General features: G+C 37.0%; 1 protein-coding gene across 2 annotated transcripts in view; it reads right to left on the reverse strand.

Moving 5' to 3' along the window:
- Nucleotides 1-2442: 2442 nt before the first annotated feature.
- Nucleotides 2443-20055, reverse strand: part of LOC124511184 (zinc finger protein 345) — an 87821-nt gene continuing 70208 nt past the window's right edge. The window contains exons 2-3 of one of the 2 annotated variants that reach the window (XM_047078171.1): nt 17189-17197; nt 2443-3911 (exon numbers count right to left, since the gene is read on the reverse strand). In XM_047078171.1, the coding sequence (XP_046934127.1) occupies nt 2698-3911; nt 17189-17197 (1223 nt within the window). In that variant the 3' untranslated portion in view covers nt 2443-2697. Of the gene's footprint in view, nt 4217-17188; nt 17198-20055 lie in introns of both variants that reach the window. The other variant, XM_047078170.1, reaches the window with a different exon arrangement.

Genomic DNA, 20055 nt, shown 5'->3' on the forward strand with positions numbered 1-20055 from the left:
TCCTCTCAAACTTACAACTCACCAGGCTGGCTGCTGGAAACCTCTTTTGTCTTTCTTAAGATAATACTATAGCTCAAGTTTGTGATTTCTCCCTTGCCACAGACTCTGGTTTGTTTTCTGCATGCTCTCGGTCTACCAAAACTGGCTCTTAGTACCATACTTGGGAGCTGAAGAATTGGGGGAGCTGTGGGTTTAACATTTGGGGCTTTAGGGGTGCCTGCAAGCCAGATGGAGGTTCCTTGGGCAAGGCTTTCCCAGTGGCTTGTGTTGAGCTTCCTGCTTGAGTCCTGAATGCAGCCAAGTAAGAACTGTGTTTATTTTTGCTGTTTTTTTATATTTTTTAAATGTTTATTTATTTTTGAGAGACAGAAGGCAAGTGGGGGAGGGGCAGAGAGAGAAGGAGATACACAATCTGAAGGAGGCTCCAGGCTCTGAGCTGCCAGCACAGAGCCTGACACGGGGCTTGAACTCATGAACCTTGAGATCATGACCTGAGCCAAAGTCAAACACTTAACCGACTCAGCTGCCCAGGCACCCTGAAACTGTATTTCTTTAATGCACTCTGATATTCTTATATCCTGATATCAGGTACTGCCTCAATACTATGGGTGCTGCAGCAGAGAAACAAGTTTCTTCAGCAGCATTCTATACAGGTGGGGAAGCTGGGCAATCACCCACTATTATCACTTGCAGAAGTCATTGCTGGTTAGTTCAGCAACATGGTGTGCTGCCTTGGGGAACAGGTAGCACTGGTGAAGTTCATCTTATACCCCCCACCCCCCACTTTTTTTTTTTTTTTCTCTAACAGAGTGCTAGAATCTTTCCTCAGGAAATCTGAAGTTCTGCAAAGGCTCTCTCATCTGTGAGTGTCTGCTCAAATCAGCACTCTCCAGATTTACCCTGAATGCAGCCAAGAGGGGCTGGGGCTGGTTCACAGACTTCTGCTGTTTCCCCAGTCTGTACCAAGGACTATCAGCTTATTACTTTATGTGGTGGGTGAGACTCCTCTCAGGTCCTTTAGCTTATGGTGTTGGATCTCACAACAACCACAGAGGCCCTTTTTCTTATAGGTGGATGCTGAATTTTAGTTGTTAAACTTGGAGGCCAAATGAAGGCATGCATCTTATGCTGTCATTATGCTGAGGTCATTACTCAAAGTTCAAATTTCTATGAAGGAGCTACCCTCTTTATTTTTACCTCAGTATGAATTTTGCCTTCTCACACATTACAATCTCATATTTTTCTTTATCAAGATGAATTATCCCTGTTCTATAAGAAACAGATGTTAGTCAAAATTTTATTATATTCATTTACATGAATATCTTTTTTTTCCATTATGATGTCTTTGATGTTGAATAAGACAAGGATACTAGCTAAAATCTTTTCCCTAAGAAAACAAAATTGAAAGATAATAATAATGACGAAGGCTAATACTATGCAACTTTTATTATGTGATAGGCACAATTGTAGAATCCACATAACAAGCCTCTGAAGTGAACGAATTATGCCCACATTACCAAAAGCACATTATATATGCATATAAAATGACCTGGAAGAGTAAGTCGGTTAACATTTAGGAAATAACTGGGTCAAGAATGTTGGCCAAAGGGAAGCAGAGCTTTATAATGTATAAATCTTTAAAAGTAGAAGAGATCCCACACATTTTCTCTGAAATGAATAAAAAACAAAGCAGACACATTCAAAAGGGACCATCAAGATAACTCTTTATAATTGTAAAATTTTCAATATTTGACAAAATAGGGGTTTGATAAAGACAGGTGAATACTTTGAAGCCAATAAAAGAGTAACCAATATATTTACAACGAATATTAAAGGCTGGTTATAGTATAGCACAATCACACTTTCTGTCAAAAACAATGATATGTAGTTTTAAGAGTTTGCTCCAAAAGTTTGACAAAGATTGTCTATGACTGGTATGATTACAGATAACTATCTATTTTGTTCATATCTACATTAATATAGAGAAAAATTATTTTGCAAAAAGAGAAGTATAAACTTTATAAAAGGAAAATAAAGCAATCTTCCAAAACAAAAGATACAGATCCACAAGATATTAAAGGATACTTAAAAGTAACAGTAACTTAACACGAACAAAATGGAACACAGATACAAACACAGATATGCAAATTTAGAAACAAAGACTGACCCGATATCCATGCTTTATATGTATAAAAATATAACTTACCATCAAACAGGCAATAAAAAATACAAAAATATAGTTATTAAATAAATGGCATTCAAATGAGAAACAGGAAGAAGGCTAAATTTAGACCCTCAATAAATAATTTAAAATAATTTTGAGATGGATTAGTAATTCTGTATAATGCACAAAAAATTAAGAACATAAAAAAAAACAAAGGTAGCAGGATTAGCCCCCAAGTGAATTTTTCAATGTTTAAAATAAAGGCAAAATACAATAAATGGTTTTTTAATTTTTAATATTCACAAGTATGAATTTTCCAAAAGTAACGAAAGAATGAATATAGACAGAGATCTTCAGAGTGGTTTTTCTTTTCCTGTATAAATTCTTTCAGACTAAGTGGTAAAGCATAAGTAAGGCATTTGTACCTTAATTACATTTGTAGTGACTCTCACCAGTATGAATTTTCTTTTCTGTCCTGTGTCCTTCCTTAACCACATAATTCTAACTTATAGAGTTTCCAATTCACAGATCTACTACTCACCAGTATGACATTTTTTATGTTGCTGAATCTCTGAACCTCTCCCAAAAGCCTTTCCACATTCCTTACATTCATAAAGTTTCTCACCAGTATGAATTTTCTGATGTTGAGTAAGGCTTGAGCCAGTACCAAAATTCTTCCCACATTTCTTACATTCATAAGGTTTTTCACCAGTGTGTATTCTCTGGTGCCGATTAAGAGCTGAACCACTACTGAAGGACTTTCCACATTCTTTACATTCATAGGGTTTTTCACCAGTGTGAATTAGCTGGTGTTGGATAAGTTTTGAGCCACTACCAAAGGCCTTGCCACATTCTTTACATTCATAAGGTTTCTCACCAGTATGAATTCTCTGATGTTGAGTAAGGTCTGAACCACTACTAAAGGCTTTCCCACATTCCTTACACTCATAGGGCTTCTCACCAGTGTGCATTCTTTGATGCTGAATAAGTTTTGAACCACTTCTAAAGGCCTTCTCACATTCCTTACACTCATAGGGTTTCTCACCAGTGTGAATTCTTTGATGTTGAGTGAGATCTGAGCCACTATTAAAAGCCTTCCCACATTCCTTACATACATAAGGCTTCTCACCAGTGTGAATTCTTTGATGTCGAGTAAGGGCTGATCCAAAACTAAAAGCCTTCCCACATTCATTACATATATACGGTTTTTCGCCAGTGTGAATTCTCTGATGCCGAGTAAGGGCTGAACCACTACTAAAGGCCATTCCACATGCTTTACATTCATAAGGTTTCTCACCAGTATGAATCCTTCGATGTTGAGTAAGGTTTGAACCACTGCCAAAGGCCTTTCCACAATCCTTACATTCATAAGGTTTCTCACCTGTGTGAATTCTGTGATGCCGAGTAAGGGCTGATTCAAAACTAAAGGACTTCCCACATTCCTTACACTCATAGGGCTTTTCACCACTGTGAATTATCTGATGTCGAATTAGGCCTGATCCAAAACTAAAGGCTTTCCCGCATTCTTTACATTCATATGGTTTCTCACCAGTATGAATTCTCTGATGATGGGTAAGGTTTGAGCCACTACCAAAGGCCTTTCCACATTCACTACATTCATAAGGTTTCTCACCAGTATGAATTCTTTGATGGTAAGCAAGGTTTGCACCACTACCAAAGGCCTTGCCACATTCTTTACATTCATAAGGTTTCTCACCAGTATGAATTCGCTGATGTCGAATAAGGACTGATACAAAACTAAAATCCTTCCCACATTCCTTACATTCAAGGAGTTTCTCATCAGTATGTATTCTCTGATGCTGGTTATTGAAAGTGGGCATGTCTTCAGAAGTAAATATCATTTGACTGAAATGTCCTTCCTGAGATTCCTGTTTTCTCTCAAACTGGCTTTTACATTCCCAATCACCTCTGAAACTTGAACACTCAATGCTGTTTTTTAAAAGTCTTTCCATTATCTCTCATCAGGATGATTCTACTCCATAAATATCCTTTTTCAGAAATAATTTCTTGGTCTCAACCTTGATTCACAGTCTGAAAGAAAATATAAAAGCAAACATTCACTTTTTTTGTGTTCTGGGAGGAAAAAAAACTTTTATAATAGAAATGAAAAGACTTAACCGAAACTAATTTTCATAAAAAGTGAGTAGTTTATACAGTTCTCAAATATGATGGGGCAACTTGACAAACAGATAAGGAAAGTAAAAAGAATGAGAAGTCACACTGGAAGGTAAAGAGATATTTAGGAAAATAGATTAGTCAGTTGTTCCTATAGTGATCTAAATAAAAAAAAAAAAAACCTTCAAACATGGGACCTTGATAAATATAAAGATGTCTAGGCTCTACCCCAATTTTGTAAGAGAATAAATCTAGCGTCATATGCATTTTAAAATGTGGGTAATTACCAATTAACCCATTTCTTAGGGTTGTTTGGAGCACTAACTACACCTAGAAAAAAATCTAGGATAAATAGGTAACAAACATAAATTGCATAGAATCTGAAGGAAATAAAAGAGAATGTTACTTCAGATACAGCAGTATCCTGATGAAAGATTAATGTGATAAATGAGCAATGAAGAAGGAAGAATCTATTGTGGTTAGAATGTGGCTTATTTATGCCATTTGATAAAATCCATGTTTGTGTAGGAAGTCTATGAAGCTAAGCTTGGGAGAGCAAAAAAGGGGATACAGCAAAAGCTACTGTAATTGAGAATCTAGTTTTAAAATCTGAGAGAAAGGAATAGCAGATAGAGGTAATGTGGTACTATTGGCAGATTTCAAAGATGCAGATAAGTATTCTGAACCCCAGCTCCAATGATTATTGAATAATTCTGAAATCACACATAATGTATATATGTAGTTGTATTAAGTAACTGCACAGTGTTTAGTAGCTATTATTTTGTAAGACTTCTATGCCAGAAAAGGAACTAGGAAAATGAATGGATTTAAGATACCAATTAAGTCCCTGAGCAAATATGTCAAGCCCCAAAAGGTGAAAACATCTGAGCTCCATTCTCTTCCTATAACACTCATACAGCAATCTTGTTTGAGGTTGGCCTAAATATGTCTTGAAATTGTTCTTTCCCTCTCTACTGTCAATAGATGATCCAGGCCAAAATTATCTTTTATTTGGACACAAAAGTAGCATTTTATCTAGCTGTCCGCCTTGCTAGTTTTCCACCCCTAACAGCCAGAGTGATATTCAGCCTGGCACTTTCATGTTCAAAATGCTTCAGTGGTTCCCACTGTTCTTAGGAAAAGACCCACAGTCCTTAACTTGGTCTTAACAATTCCTTAACAACCTGCCTCCTGCATGCCTCTTCAACTTGCTACCTATTTCCTTTTAACAATAAACTACAGCTACATTGGTCTTCTCAGTTCTTCAAATGCACTAAACTTTAACCACCCCCCCAACACACATGCCATGATTTCATCTGCCCTAAATAACCATCCATACCACCGTCTCCACTGCCACCTCTTTTGGCCTTACAAGCTCCTGGCCATTGTTCAGGTCTCTGCTAAGTGGCATATCCTAATAAAAATCTTTTCTGAATATTCAATCTTAACTATGCACGTCTCACCATTATCTCATGAAGCACTTTGTTTTCTTCCATTCTTTGTGTTTTGTTTGGTAATGGGTGATTACACATTTGTCTCCTACAATTGCAAATTTCATATTTGAATGTTTGCTTAATGTCCGTCTGCTACAGTAGAGCCAAACTTCAGGAAGGAAGGATAACCAATGTCTGTTACTTTAATCAACTTGAACCCTGGCACATACAAAAAGAGCAAAGTACATTTAGTGAATGCCTAATGTAGTAAGTTAGTTTCAAAATTCAAAATAAGTTAGTTTGAAAATAAACTTCTAAAAACAAGATTTCTCTAGAAAGAGAATACACTTTTCTCTCAAAGAGAACAAGTGGATCGCATGCAGTTTTTCCTGCCCTTTTAACAGACTCACTGAAATGAATGAAATGGATTTTTTTAAAAAAAAGGACCAAACCCACAAGGTCAAAGACAAGTAAAGAGGAGGTAGCAGCAACAAAAACTTTTGAAGTGGGAAAGCATGAAGACAAATTAAGACTAGCTTAACAAACCAAAAAATGATAAAACCTAACCCAAAAAGTAAGGAAAAGGATGATTTATCCTGCAAAAGGCTAGGATCCTCAGTAAATTCTAAAACTAGAAAGTGAATGGTTGTTGAGAAAAAGAGTATTTACTGGTTTCACAATATCACTCTACAGATTATTTACTAATTATAAAGGGAAAAATATACCTTTGTACTGGGAAGATTTAGTATTCACCACTTCTAACCTTTAGTTATAAAATCTGGCTATCACCAATAGTGCAACAACCTGACATTATGTGCCTCACCAATGTAATGCAATAAAACGTACACTGTCTTATCACCTACACAGCATGCTTGCCAAATCTAAAGGAGATTGCCATCTCTAAAGGAGAAAGCCATCAGAGAAATGGAGGTTGTTGAGACAATCTATAAGAAAACTGTCCTGAATTCTCTAAAACACTCAGTGTCCTACTAAAACAAAACAAAACAAAACAAAACAAAACAAAAAAAAAAATGAGAGCCTGTTCTAGATTAAAGAGACTAAAGCATTGAAGAGGGCGTCTTTTGGGATGAGCACTGGGTGTTGTATGGAAACTAATTTGACAATAAGTTTCATATAATAAAAAAAAATTTTTTTTTAATGTGAAAAAAAGAGACTAAAGAGACTCAACAACATGAACAATGCATGAATCTTGATTGGATTGCAAACAAGCAACCAAATAAATGAATAAAAAAACAAACAAAATTACATCAGCTAAAAAAACAAAAAACACTTTGGGGAACCCCTGGAAATAATTGAACATGAAATGTTTGAGGTGATATTAATGAGTTAATGTAAATTTTCATAGATTTGTTATGTCATTGTTATTGTTTGGAAAATGTCCTTATACTTAGAAGATACATACTAAAAGTATTAAGGGTAAAGTGTCCAGATGTCCCCAACCTGTATTCAAATGATTCAGGGGGAAAAAAGTGTGTGTGTGTGTGTGTGTGTGTGTGTGTGTGTTGTGTGTTTAGAAAGACAAAGCAAATGTGGCAAAATGATAACAATTGGTGATTTTAGGTGATGACTATATAGGGTACACTAAAATATTCTTCCTTTTAAAAAATATTTTTTTAATGTTTATTTTTGAGAGACAGAGAGAAAAAGAGCGAGCAGGGGAGGGGCAGAGAGAGAGGAAGACAGAATCTGAAGCAGGCTCCAGACTCTGAGCTATCAGCACAGAGCCTGACAAGGGGCTGGAACTCCTGATAGTGAGATCATGACCTGAGCCAAAGTTGGATGCTTAACTGACTGAGCCACCCAGGCGCCCCTGAAATATTCTTTCAAGTTTGCTGTATATTAGAAATTTTTCAAAGAAAACAGAAATTACAGATTGTTTTAGAAAATAGCATTTAAGAAATTTTCCAGACCTGAAGGACATGAATCTCCACATTTAATGGACTTATTTGATACCTAGCATAAAAAATAAAAATGATTCACACTAAGATATGTTTTACATTAGGTTTCAGGACACTAGGAACAAAGAAAAGAACTTAAAAGTCTCCAAAGAGTAAAAACAGGGCATCAATAAAAGAGCAGGAATGAAAATGGCTTTGAAGTTCTCAACAATATTCTAAACCAGAAGTCATAACCTTAAAATTCTAAAGAAAAATATTTCAAGTAGAATTCATGTCCTGTGAAAGAACAAATATACTGGTTGAAAAGCCCTTTTCAGATATACTAGAATTCACAAGTTTAACACATTTATCCATTTTTACATGCCACCTACACAAAAAAACAATTTTGATAATTTCACGTTTTCTTAGAGTAAACCAAGAAACAGGAAGGCATGAAATCCAAGAAATAAAAACTCAACAAAGAAGAAGGAAACAGAATTCAAAAAGTAGGCAAAATGTAGAATAATAGTGGGCAGAGAAGAACAAAGGATTGTAGGAGGGCTGTCTAAACATAGGAAATGCAAAATTTCCCAAAAATTTGTTTTCTAAAAGACTGAGTATGAATTAGTGATAGTTAAATGGACAACCACATATCACCCCCCCTTAAAAAAAAACAGGCAACATTACATAGCAAATAAAGTTGTACAGCAAAGTAAACATGACTCATACCTCAGTTATGAATAAATTCATGATAAAGAGTAATGAGCTTTAGAATGAGAGAAGATATTTATTTACATTTATTTATTTTTGAGAGACAGAGCACAAGCAGGGGAGGGGCAGAGAGAGAATGAGACACAGAATCTGAAGCAGGTTCCAGGCTTTGAGCTGTCAGCACAGAGCTCAACGTGGGGCTTGAACTCACAAACCGTGAGATCATGACCTGAGCCAAAGTCAGACACTTAACCAACTGAGCCACACAGGTGCCCCGAGAGAAGATATTTATAAAATATTTTTTTATCAAAAACCTAGTATCCAAAATATAAAGATCTTTTTCAAATCATTAAGTTAAGCTAAAAGATCCAAGAGAAAAGGAACCACTAAATAAATAAGAAGATATCTGTTATCTAATAAAGAATTAGTCTTGTATTTGTCCCAGGTTTCTAGATCATAGTTTCTAAAACTCTTGGAATTTCCTAAGTGATATAAGTGTCTTTCATATTGGATCACACTTGAGTTTATGCTAATGAGGTAACTCATGTTGTGCCTGTGTAGGTAGCTTCAGCATTGGAGGCAGTCATCAGAAAGACTGAGCCAGCCCAACCTCTGGGAGAGCAGAGTGAAGCTAGAGACAGAGATCAATTATGCAGGCAGTAATTAAGCATTCATGTCACAGTGGAACCCCAATAAAAAGCCTGGACACTGAAGTTCAATATAACTTTCTGGCAGATAAACACATTGATGAACCAGAAAGGTAATGTACCCTAATTCCACAAGGAAATTCTACAGAAACCATAGTTGGGTTCCTTCCAGATTTTGCTTATGTATCTCTTCATTTGGCTATTCCTGATTTGTATCCTTATGGTTTATAATAAAACTTTAATTCTGAGAATAGTGCTTTTCTGAATTCCAAGAGTCATTCTAGTAAATTATTAAACCTGGCAGCGAGGGCGGTCACGGGAACCCTTTCTCCATAACAAGATTTGTAGCCAGTTGGTCTAAAGTAGGGAGAGGTAAACATTTAGCTAAAACCTGTGGAGTCTGACACCAACTCAGGGTGGTTAGTGACAATTCAACTGCAGTTCACCAGTTGGGGTTAAAAACAGAAAAACATCCCATGTGCACAGACTGGAAAACTTAGGAGTGTTAAAAGATAGCAAAACTCCTCAAAGCAATCTGCAGATTCAATGCAACCTCTATCAAAATTTCAATGGCCTTTCTGGAGAAATGAAAAGCCAATCTTCAAATTCATATGGAATGGGCCTGGAATAGCCAAACAAAATTGCAAAAGAAAAACAGAGTATGAAGATCTACCTCCCAGTTTCAAAACTTACAAACAAAAAGCTACAGTAACCAAAACACTGCACACCGACACAAGGATAGATCTATGGACCAATTGGATAGAACTGAGAATCCAGAAATAAACCTAAACTTCTATGACCAATTGCCTTTCAACAAGGATGACAAGTCCATTCAATGGGGAAAAGAAAATTATCTTTAACAAATGGTGCTAGGACAACTGGATAAATATATGCAAAAGAATGAAATCAGATCCTCTATCTCAATTCACATAAAAAATTAACTCATGAAAATGGACCTACTTCTTTACACTACACACAAAAATGAAATCAAAATTAATTAAGGACCTAAATGTGAGAACTGAAACCATAAAAATCCTAGAAGAGAGCACAGGCAGTAATTTCTCTGACATCAGCCATAGCAACATTTTTCATAATGTCTCCTGAGACAAGGAAAATCAAAGCAAAAACAAACTATTGGGACTACATCAAAATAAACAGCTTCTGCACAGCAAAGGAAACAATCAATAGAAATAAAAGACAACCTACTGAATGGGAGAAGATATTTTTAAATGACATATCCAATAAAGGACTAGTACCCAAAATATATAAAGAACTTTTATAACTCAACACCCAAAAGACAAATAAGCCATTTAAAAAACGGGCAGAACCCATGAAGAGACATTTCTCCAAAGAAGACTTACAGATGGCCAACAGATGCTCAACATCACTCATCAGCAGGGAAAAGTGAAAAAAAAAAAAAAAAAAAAAAGGAAAAACCACAACAAGATATCACTCCACACTTGTCAGAATGGCTAAAATCAACAACAAAGAAACAAAAAGTGCTGACGAGAATGTGGAGAAAAAGGAACCCTTGTGCACTGTTTGTAGGAAAACAAATTGGTGCACTGTGAAAAACAGTATGGAGACTCCCCAAAAATTAAAAATACAATGATCCAGTAATTCCGCTAGTGGGTATTTACCCAAAGAATATGAAAACACTAATATGAAAAGATATATGCACCCCTATGTTTACTGCAGCATTATTTATAATAGCCAAATTATGAAAGCAAGTCAAATGTCCACCAATAGGTGAATGTACAAAGAAAATGTGGTGGGATACCTGGGTGGCTCAATCGGTTAAGTGTCCAACTCTTGATTTTGGCTCAGGTCATGATCTCACAGTTCGTGAGTTCGAGCCCCAAGTCGGGCTCTGTGCAGACCATGCAGAGCCTGCTTGGGATTCTCTCTCTCTCTCTCTCTCTCTCTCCCTCTCTCTCTGCCCCTCCTCTACTCACGCTCTTTCTCTCTCCCAAAAATAAGTAAATAAACTTATAAAAAGTTTATTTATATGTACATATACATATACATATATTTATATGTATTTTATATGTATATATACATATTTATATTTATTTAGTTTATTTATATGTATATGTGTACTTATGTGGTACATATATATACAATGGAATATTACTCAGCTATAAAAAATCTTGCCATTTGCAACAACATGGATGGATATAGAGGATGTAACACTAAGCGAGTTAGTCAAAGATAAATACCATATGATTTCACTCATGTGTAATTTAAGAAGCAAAACAAAGAAAGAAAAAAGAGACAAACAAAAAACCAGACTCTTTTTTAAAAATTATTTTTAAGAGAGAGAGAACACAAGCAGGGGAGGGGAAGAGAGAGAGAGAGAGGGAGACACAGAATCTGAAGCAGGCTCTAGGGGAGAGGCAGAGAGAGAGAGGGAGACCAGAATCTAAAGCAGGCTCCAGGCTATGAGTTGTCAGCACAGAGCCCAAAGTGGGGCTCAAACTCACAGACCGTGAGATAATAACCTGAACCAAAATCGGATGCTTAACTGACTGAGCCATCCAGGTGCCCTTGGGTTATTATTTTTAAGATATATTTTTTGGTCAAATATTGTGGAGTGCTTCTGTGAGGGTGGTTTCAAATGAGTTCAACATTTAAATAAGTAAACTGACTTGTGAGTAAATGACTGAATATAGCAGTCTGCCTTTCTTAATGTGTGTGTGGGCCTCATATAATCAATTGAAGGCCTGAATAAAACAAAAGTCTGAGTGAATATAGGGAATTTCTCCTGCGTGACTGCTTTCTAGCTGGGCCATACATTTTCTTCCTGCATTTAGAATCAAACTGAAACATTAGCTCTTCTCATATCTCAAGTCTGCTGGCCTTTGGACTCGAATGACACCATCAGCTCATCTGGTTCTCTAGCTTGTGGACTGTAGATCTTGGGGCTTACCGTTCTCCATTACTGCATTAAAATAATTCCTTATTATAGCTTTATGAATTTCCTATTGGTTCTGATTCCCCGGAGATTCTAATCTTCCTCCCCTTCATCTATCTATCTATCTATCTATCTATCTATCTATCTATCCATCTATCCATCCATCTATAAACACATATGTGTGTGTGTGTGTGTGTGTGTGTGTGTGTGTGTTGTTTAAGTAAGAATCATTGTACATGTACAGCACTATCTAGAGAGACTAACCTTTTTTGGCTTTTCTTAGTACAACTGAAGAGTTTGAGAACATTCAAGAAAATTCTTTTCCCTAAGTGAGAATAAACTTCCATTTTGTCCATGATACCGTTGGCTAATTTTATTTTTTTATATCTTCCCTGTAGACTTAACTCCAAACTATTTTGGTTAAGAACATTAGCTCTGAAGTCTGACAAATCCAGCTTTCAATCCAGGTCCTAAAATCCAATTCCTAACACTCACGTCCTTGGGTAAATTATTTACCCCACTAAAACTCTGTTTTCTCATCTTAGAATATTGGCAAGAAATTATCAGTTTCTAAGGTATTATATACAGACCCTTATACACAATAAAGCGCAAGAAATGGTATTTTAATTTTTCAATCATCCTTATCTTATGCTATGTGGTTATTTTGTGTAAGTCCACAAAATGATAATAAAGAGTGTTCTGTTAGTCTATTCAGTGTATTGTCAGATCACCTATTACTTTTTTGCTTTTGATTCTCTATTATAATTGTATTGGAATTTCATTTTAAATTTTATTGTTTTTAAGGTACAACTTTAAAAAATGATTTAATATATACATAAGTGGCAATATATGACAAGCATACCAATGTACTGAGGAAGGGAGTGCTACATTCTTGTTTTATGTTCAAAATCTACATATGATTTGAGGGGTGCCCAGGTGGCTCAGTTGGTTAAGTGTCTGACTCTTGGTTTCGGCTCAGGTCATGAGCTCATGGTTCGCAAGATCAAGCCCTGCTGTCAATGCAGAGCCTGCTTGGGATTCTCTCTCTCCCTCTCTCTGTCCCTCCCTCACTGGTTCTCCCTCTCTCTCTCTCTCAAAATAAACATTTAAAATCTACACATGATTTGAGAAATAGGCACACAAAGTCATCTGTAGGTAAGTCATCTTTCTTGGATGTCTCTAAACTCCTCTTTTCAACAGCACCAACAAGAGCTAAAAGAGGTTAATCTCTATAAATAGTGCTGTATCCCTAGAGTTAAAAATACATTGCCTGAAGTTGTAATGGGTCATCACTGTTGGCTTCTGTCCCAGAGACCTAGATCTATATAACTCTTTTTAAGTTTATTTACTTATTTAAGTAATCTCTACAGTCAACATGGGGCTTGAACTCACAACCCCAAGATCAAGAGTCATCTGCTAGGGGCGCCTGGGTGGCGCAGTCGGTTAAGCGTCCGACTTCAGCCAGGTCACGATCTCGCGGTCCGTGGGTTCGAGCCCCGCATCAGGCTCTGGGCTGATGGCTCAGAGCCTGGAGCCTGTTTCCGATTCTGTGTCTCTCTCTCTCTCTCTCGGCCCCTCCCCCGTTCATGCTCTGTCTCTCTCTGTCCCAAAAATAAATAAAAAGCGTTGAAAAAAAAAAAAAGAAAAAAAAAAAAAGAGTCATCTGCTGGCCAGCTGAGCCAGCCAGGCACTCCTAGATCTATATAATTCTTAGAAAGAGTTATACCAATGATGTTCATTTCTTCCGACTGTAAGGCTCTTAAATGTCTTATCCTTCCCCAAAATCCCATCTGATCATACAAGAATCAGTGAACAGAGATTGATCTAACTTTAAATTAGCATCATATCATGATGTACTTAATCTTATTTTTTTTTAGCTTTGTTTTTCTTTGATCTTTCCTTTTCAGAGAAAAGCACAACCAACATAACCCAGTCTATTTCTACAATATATACTAAAGAGTCATCCTTTATTTGAAAAGAAAAAAAAGGGCAAGGTGAGTATTTAGAAAATTGTTAGAGCTTACTCTACTTTCCTTTGTATTTTCGCAAGAAAAAGTCATGTTATATATAAAGGACACCCTTCATGGACATATTTCATGGTTTCCTGGACATAGCACTGTGTCACTGAAGATGCTAACGGGCAATATAGTGTTCCATACATCAATTTGACTTCTCATCTCTTGGGAGACCCGGGGAGGGGATACACTTTACTAAATTCAAACCTAGAATATATTTTATACATGCCTGAATGTACAAAACTTTAAATTTTAAAAAAGAAACTGTACTTTCTCCAATTTATCTGATAAAACTAATATAGCCATGATGCCAAATAAGAAAATGCCTATATGTAAAAGAATAATTTCAGGCTGATCTAACTTATGAACATATTAACAAAAATTGAAAACAAAATTCTAGCAAACCAGATACAACAAAAAAAGATTATAACTAAGTTTATTTTAGTCAAAGAAGATAAGATTCCTCCAATATTAGAAAATATGTTAATATAGGGACACCTGCGTGGCTCAGTCAGTTGAGTGCCCGACTCAGGTCATGATCTCACAGTTCATGAGATTAAGCCCTGAGTCCTGCTCTGCACAGACAGTGCAGAGCATGCTTAGGATTCTTTCTCTCCCTCTCTCTCTGTCCCTCCCCACTCACTAGCACTCGCTCTCAAAAAAATTAACATAAAAAAAGAAAATATATTGGGGTGCCTGGGTGGCTCAGTAGGTTAAGCATCTGACTTTGGCTCAGGTCATGATCTCATGGTTCCTGAGTTCGAGACCCACATCAGGCTCTATGCTGACAGCCCAGAGCCTGAAGCCTTCAGAGTCTGTGTCTCCCTCTCAGTCTCTGCCACTCCCCTGCTCACACTCTGTCTCTCTCTCTCTCAAAAATAAACATTAGAGAAGACTTAAAAAATAAAATATGTTAATATAATTAACTACATTAACAGATTAAAAAGAAAAGGCACAATTTAATAGGCAGAAAATAATTCAATGAAATTCAACATCCAATTATTAAAAAGAAAAAAAACTTAAAAGCCTGTGAGTAGAAGGAAATTTCCTTATACAGATGAATGGTGCCTATAAAATATAGGAAAGAATATGCCAAATGATGAAATAGTAAGTACAAGCCCTTAAAATTTGTAGCAAGTAAAATATATAAAGCATTGGAAAACAAGAAATGAAACTGACGTTTGCAGATCTTATGACTGCCTATAAGGAAACAATGCAAAAGATTCTCTAACAGACGTTATATTTAGAAAGAGATTTTGCAGAAGTCTCAGAAATAAACCAGAAAACAAAGGCCAACTTCATCTCTACAAACCAGCAACAAAATTAGAAAAATACAGTTTATTTAGGGCATCTGACTGGTTCAGTCAGCAGGGTGTGTGACTCTTGATCTTAGAGTCATAAATTGAAGCCCCATGTTGGGTGTAGAGAAGAAAAGAAAGAAAAGAAAGAAAGAAAGAGAGAGAGAGAAAGAGAGAGAGAGAGAAAGAAAGAAAGAAAAAGAAAGAAAGAAGAAAAAAAGAAAAAAATACATTTTATTTATAAATAGCATCACACAAAATACTGAGAAATGTATAATATACGGACAGAATTATAAAAGTGGACTGAGATATTAAACAATACCTAAATATACAGAATGTCATTTCTTATTAAAAGGAAGCATCAATTTTATAAAGCCACCAATTCTCCTAAGTAATCTATGTATTTAATGCAATTGTAACCAAAATCACAAGTTATTCATAGACCTTTACAAGATGATTTTCTAACGTATATACAGAAGACTAAGGGGCATTCCTTAAAAATAAGTTGGAAGGACTTGCTCTATCAGATATCAAGATTTACTATCATACAATACTGACTGTGGCATTGGCACAGAGAATAAAATAGAGAACTATGTCACAGAAGACTGAGCCAAGAATACACTCATACACAGAAACTTATGAACCTGGCACGACAACAGTGAACAAAAGATGGATTCTCCAAAAAAAGCTGTTAAAAAAAATCAGATATCCATATACAAAGGGATAATATCTCTATCTCACACCATACATAAGTTAAAATTAACTTTAAATTTTTTTAATGTTTATTTATTCTTGAGACAGAGCATGAGTGGGGGAGAGGCAGACACAGAATCCTTAGCAGGCTCCAGGCTCTGACCTGTCAGCACAGAGCCCAATGCGGGGCTCAAACCCACAAACTGTGAGATAATGACCTAGCCTGAAGTCGAACGCTTAACTGACTGAGCCACCTAGGTGCCCCTAACTTTAAAACTCTTTAAAGACTATATGCTAGTTATCAACTTATTGCCTCTCAGATTCCCAATTCATCCTTTACTGCCTACTTTGTAAATGCAGACAGATCAGGTCTATTTGAATATTTTCCTTTGTCAGCACAATGTTAAGCTTTGTCAGTAAAAGATGTTTGTTTTTAATTTTTATTTTTGAGAGAGAGAGACAGAGTGTGAGGAGAGGCAGAGAGAGAGGAGAGGCAGAGACAGAGGGAGACACAGAATCCTTAGTAGGCTCCAGGCTCTGAGCTGTCAGCACAGAGCCCAATGCGGGGCTCGAACCCACAAACCGTAAGATCATGACCTAAGCCAAAGTCAGATATTTAACTGACTGTGCCACCCAGGCGCCCCAAAGAAAAAGATGTTAGAAAGACACTGCAGGTAGACTATTCCCTCTAGATTCTGGCGTGCTTGCCTGTCAGGCTTGTCCAGTGCCCTCGTGCAGCACATGAAGCTGCCCACGTGCCCAGCTCCTGCAAGTTGGATGGCTTTACCTGGTTCCCTCAGTGTAAGCAACTCCTCTAGCTCCCAGCTCTTAAAGCACAAGGTGGCCAATAACATCCATTAGCCAGCAGTTTTCTTTGGCAGTTTTGTAGCCCATGCTCCTGGTAAGACTCCACACCCTACCCTAGAGGGCAGATTTCCAGCAAATTCCAGAGGAGGTACTTCCAACAAGTGCTGCCAGTGCAGCATCAAGGCAGGGATAGGACCTTAGAGAGGCAAACGAGGTATCTAGAACACAAAATTTAAGCAAACACTCACTCAGGTGCCAACCCTGCACTTCTATGACCCTGAGAACGAGTACCCCCTTATGAATGAGGCAACTAGGGTGCCAAATTTGAGGCACTCCTACTCAGGGTCATGAAAGTGTAGAGCTGATACCTGAGAGTGACTGCTTCCTTAACTTTTGCACCCTGATACCTTAGTGGCCTCACCTTAGTCCCAACCCTACACCACTGTGACTACTCTGTCATTTAGTGAACCACGACTGTGCCCTCTCCAACAAGGTCTGGATTTCAGCCCTGGGCTTCCTTGGGAACTCCATTTCAACCATTAAAGTGATGGCAGCTTTTTATATATGCTATTCATATGGTCTTTAGTGTTCTCTTTACGGATTACTAGACAATCCTATGTTACTCCAGTCTCATTAGTTAATAATTCTTCATATTGAACTTCCCCAGTTCAAATTATTATGTGTTTCCTGTCTCTTGATGGGATCCTGACAGCAACAGAATTGGTACCTAAAGTGGTCCCAGGAGACAGGCCTGTAAAGATGGGATTTGGGGATTAGTTAGGTCATGCCTTTCAGCCATTCCTTACATCTTTGTTGCACTGAACTATTCTATCCATTTCCAAATGTTTACTAATCCTTTGGGCTTGACTACAGATAAAGCTCCTTGTGGATAGCATTTGGGATGCTAAAAATCCATGGCATGCAGTGGGATCACAATTAATCAAGCTGTGGTTGATCGTGATAAAATGCCGACTAAAGCATATATCTTGGGAGCCATATATCTTGACCTTTATTGTAGTAATGATGACTTATAAGGGCTGTGGTGTGAAATGTGAATTCATGTGAGTTCATTCCAGTGCTTACAAAGAGAAATTGACAAGATTGGGTCTGTTAACTCTGAGTTCAAGTCACAGTCTTGAGAACCAGGGCACGTCCATGCAAATCCAAAGAGTCTCCATTTCTTGAAGTCACAGGGCTGATATTGCTGAAAATCAAACATAAAATTGTGCAGGCTGCTGACTTATGATAATAGTTGAATTCAGTCTTGCCATATTTTTCATGTAAAAGTTAGAGGACTAATTGGTAAAAAATTTGATCCTTAGGGCCTCCTGGGTGGCTCAGCCAGTTAAGCGTCCAACCTCGGCTCAGGTCATGATCTCACTGTCCACAGTCTGTGGGTTCGAGCCCCACATCAGGCTCTGTGCTGACAGCTCAGAGCCTGGAGCCTCCTTCGGATTCTGTGTCTCCCTCTATCTGCCTCTCCCCTGCTCGTGCTCTCTCTCTCTCTCTCAAAAATAAATAAACATTAAAAAAAATTGTTGCTTAAATATGGAATGGGGACATCTAGTTGGGACCCAGATGAAACTGACAATCTTGAGCCCCCCCCACCAAGTCTTTTGGGGACTCTCTTAACAGTGGAAGTAACTTGCACTCCAGTGTCTGGGAAAGTAGCTTTCCTCTGATTGAAAATCCTATGATAGCATCACCTGGAGCAGTAACTTAAAAGGTCATGCTCATTCTCCTCAAGATACAACAGAACCATTCTGTTGCCATTAGACCTATAACAAGGGTCCAACCTCAACATTTTCCAGGGAGACAGATTTATGCTATGAGCCAGGAGGAAATATCATACTATTAGTTTGCTAGGGCTTCCATACCAAAATACCACAGACTGGGTGGTATAAACAACAGAAATTTATTTGCTCACAATTCTGAAGATTAGAAATCCAAGCACAAGGTGTTGGAGAGTTTGGCTTCTTTTGAAGCCTCTCTCCCTGGTTTGCAAATAACCACCTTCTCACTGTCCTCACATGGTCTTTCCTCTGTACATGAGCATCCCCCGTGTCTCCTTTTGTGTCTAAATTTCCCCTCATAAAAGGGTATCAGTCAGGTTGGTTTAGAGTACCCCCTAACAGCCTCATTTTAACTTAATTATCTCTCTAAAAGACCTATCTCCAAATACAGTCACATTTAAGGTACTGGGAGTTAGTGCTTCTACATATGAATTTTGGAGGGACACAATTCAGTGCATAATATTCACTAAAACAAGGGTTCTGGGAGCAGAGTGACATGTTCCAGCTGTACCTTTTTGTATAGTTTTAACTTTTGGAACCATGTTAATGCTTTACCAATTCCTATAATCAAATCAGTCAGAATGAACCGATAATTTTTGAAAAGTCAAACACATACAAACAGGAACAAATAAATCTAAATGTATTTCAAATGAATAATACAACCGCACTGAAGGAGGGAATAAAAAAATAAACCCAAGTAAATTTGAACACAGTATTTTAACTATTATCCTTACTCTAAACAAAGAGAACTATAAACAAATACTGAACTACACTTAGTATTTGATATTTGTTATTGTATAGGTTAGCAGTTCCAAAACTATTTTTGTATATTCTAGAATTGAACAAATTAGTAAATATAATGAGCATGTGAGAGTCAGGTTTTTAATTATTGGAGAAGGAAGATACAAATGTGGAACAGGATAAAACTAGAATGAATACTATAGTCCTAGCAACCAGATCTTGGTTTCTACACATTCTTTACTGCAAGGAACCAGGCTCTTTAGAGAAATGGTTCAATTCTGGCTGGAGCTAAGAAAGTATCTGGATACGAGCCTATTGCAACTTGTTGTACCAGAAAGTAAGGAAAGTCTCAAAGAATCATATAGAAAGTTAAAAGGATGCAGAAGTCACCCTGAATAGGCTACTGGTGGCCAAATCCAGAACAATTAGAGTATCAGACTAAATAGTAAAAGATTATACCTCATTGAGCAAAATAAAAATCTATGAATTTATACTGACATAACAAATGAATAAGTAAGTAGTGAAGAAGGGACCACTCTTCTTTATGATAAAATGCCAATTAATTAATATAGACAAAATGATGGAAGTAAAAAAACAAAAACAAAAACAAAACAAATAAAACAAAAAAAATCTTGAAAACATCATAGTAATAATGGATCCAGAAAGTAATACCAATGGATGCTAGAAGTAGTATGTGAAAGTTTGTGGAAAATCATTTACACTTTTAACATATCTCCCATATGCAACATAACATTACAGAGACAACTATTACCTTTATAGTGAAAAAATATAGTAGATACTACCT

This window comes from Lynx rufus, unplaced genomic scaffold (genome assembly GCF_022079265.1).
Source record: "Lynx rufus isolate CCGP_SWC_20201006 ecotype Redwood Valley unplaced genomic scaffold, mLynRuf1.p SCAF_16, whole genome shotgun sequence".
Lineage (NCBI taxonomy): Eukaryota > Metazoa > Chordata > Mammalia > Carnivora > Felidae > Lynx > Lynx rufus.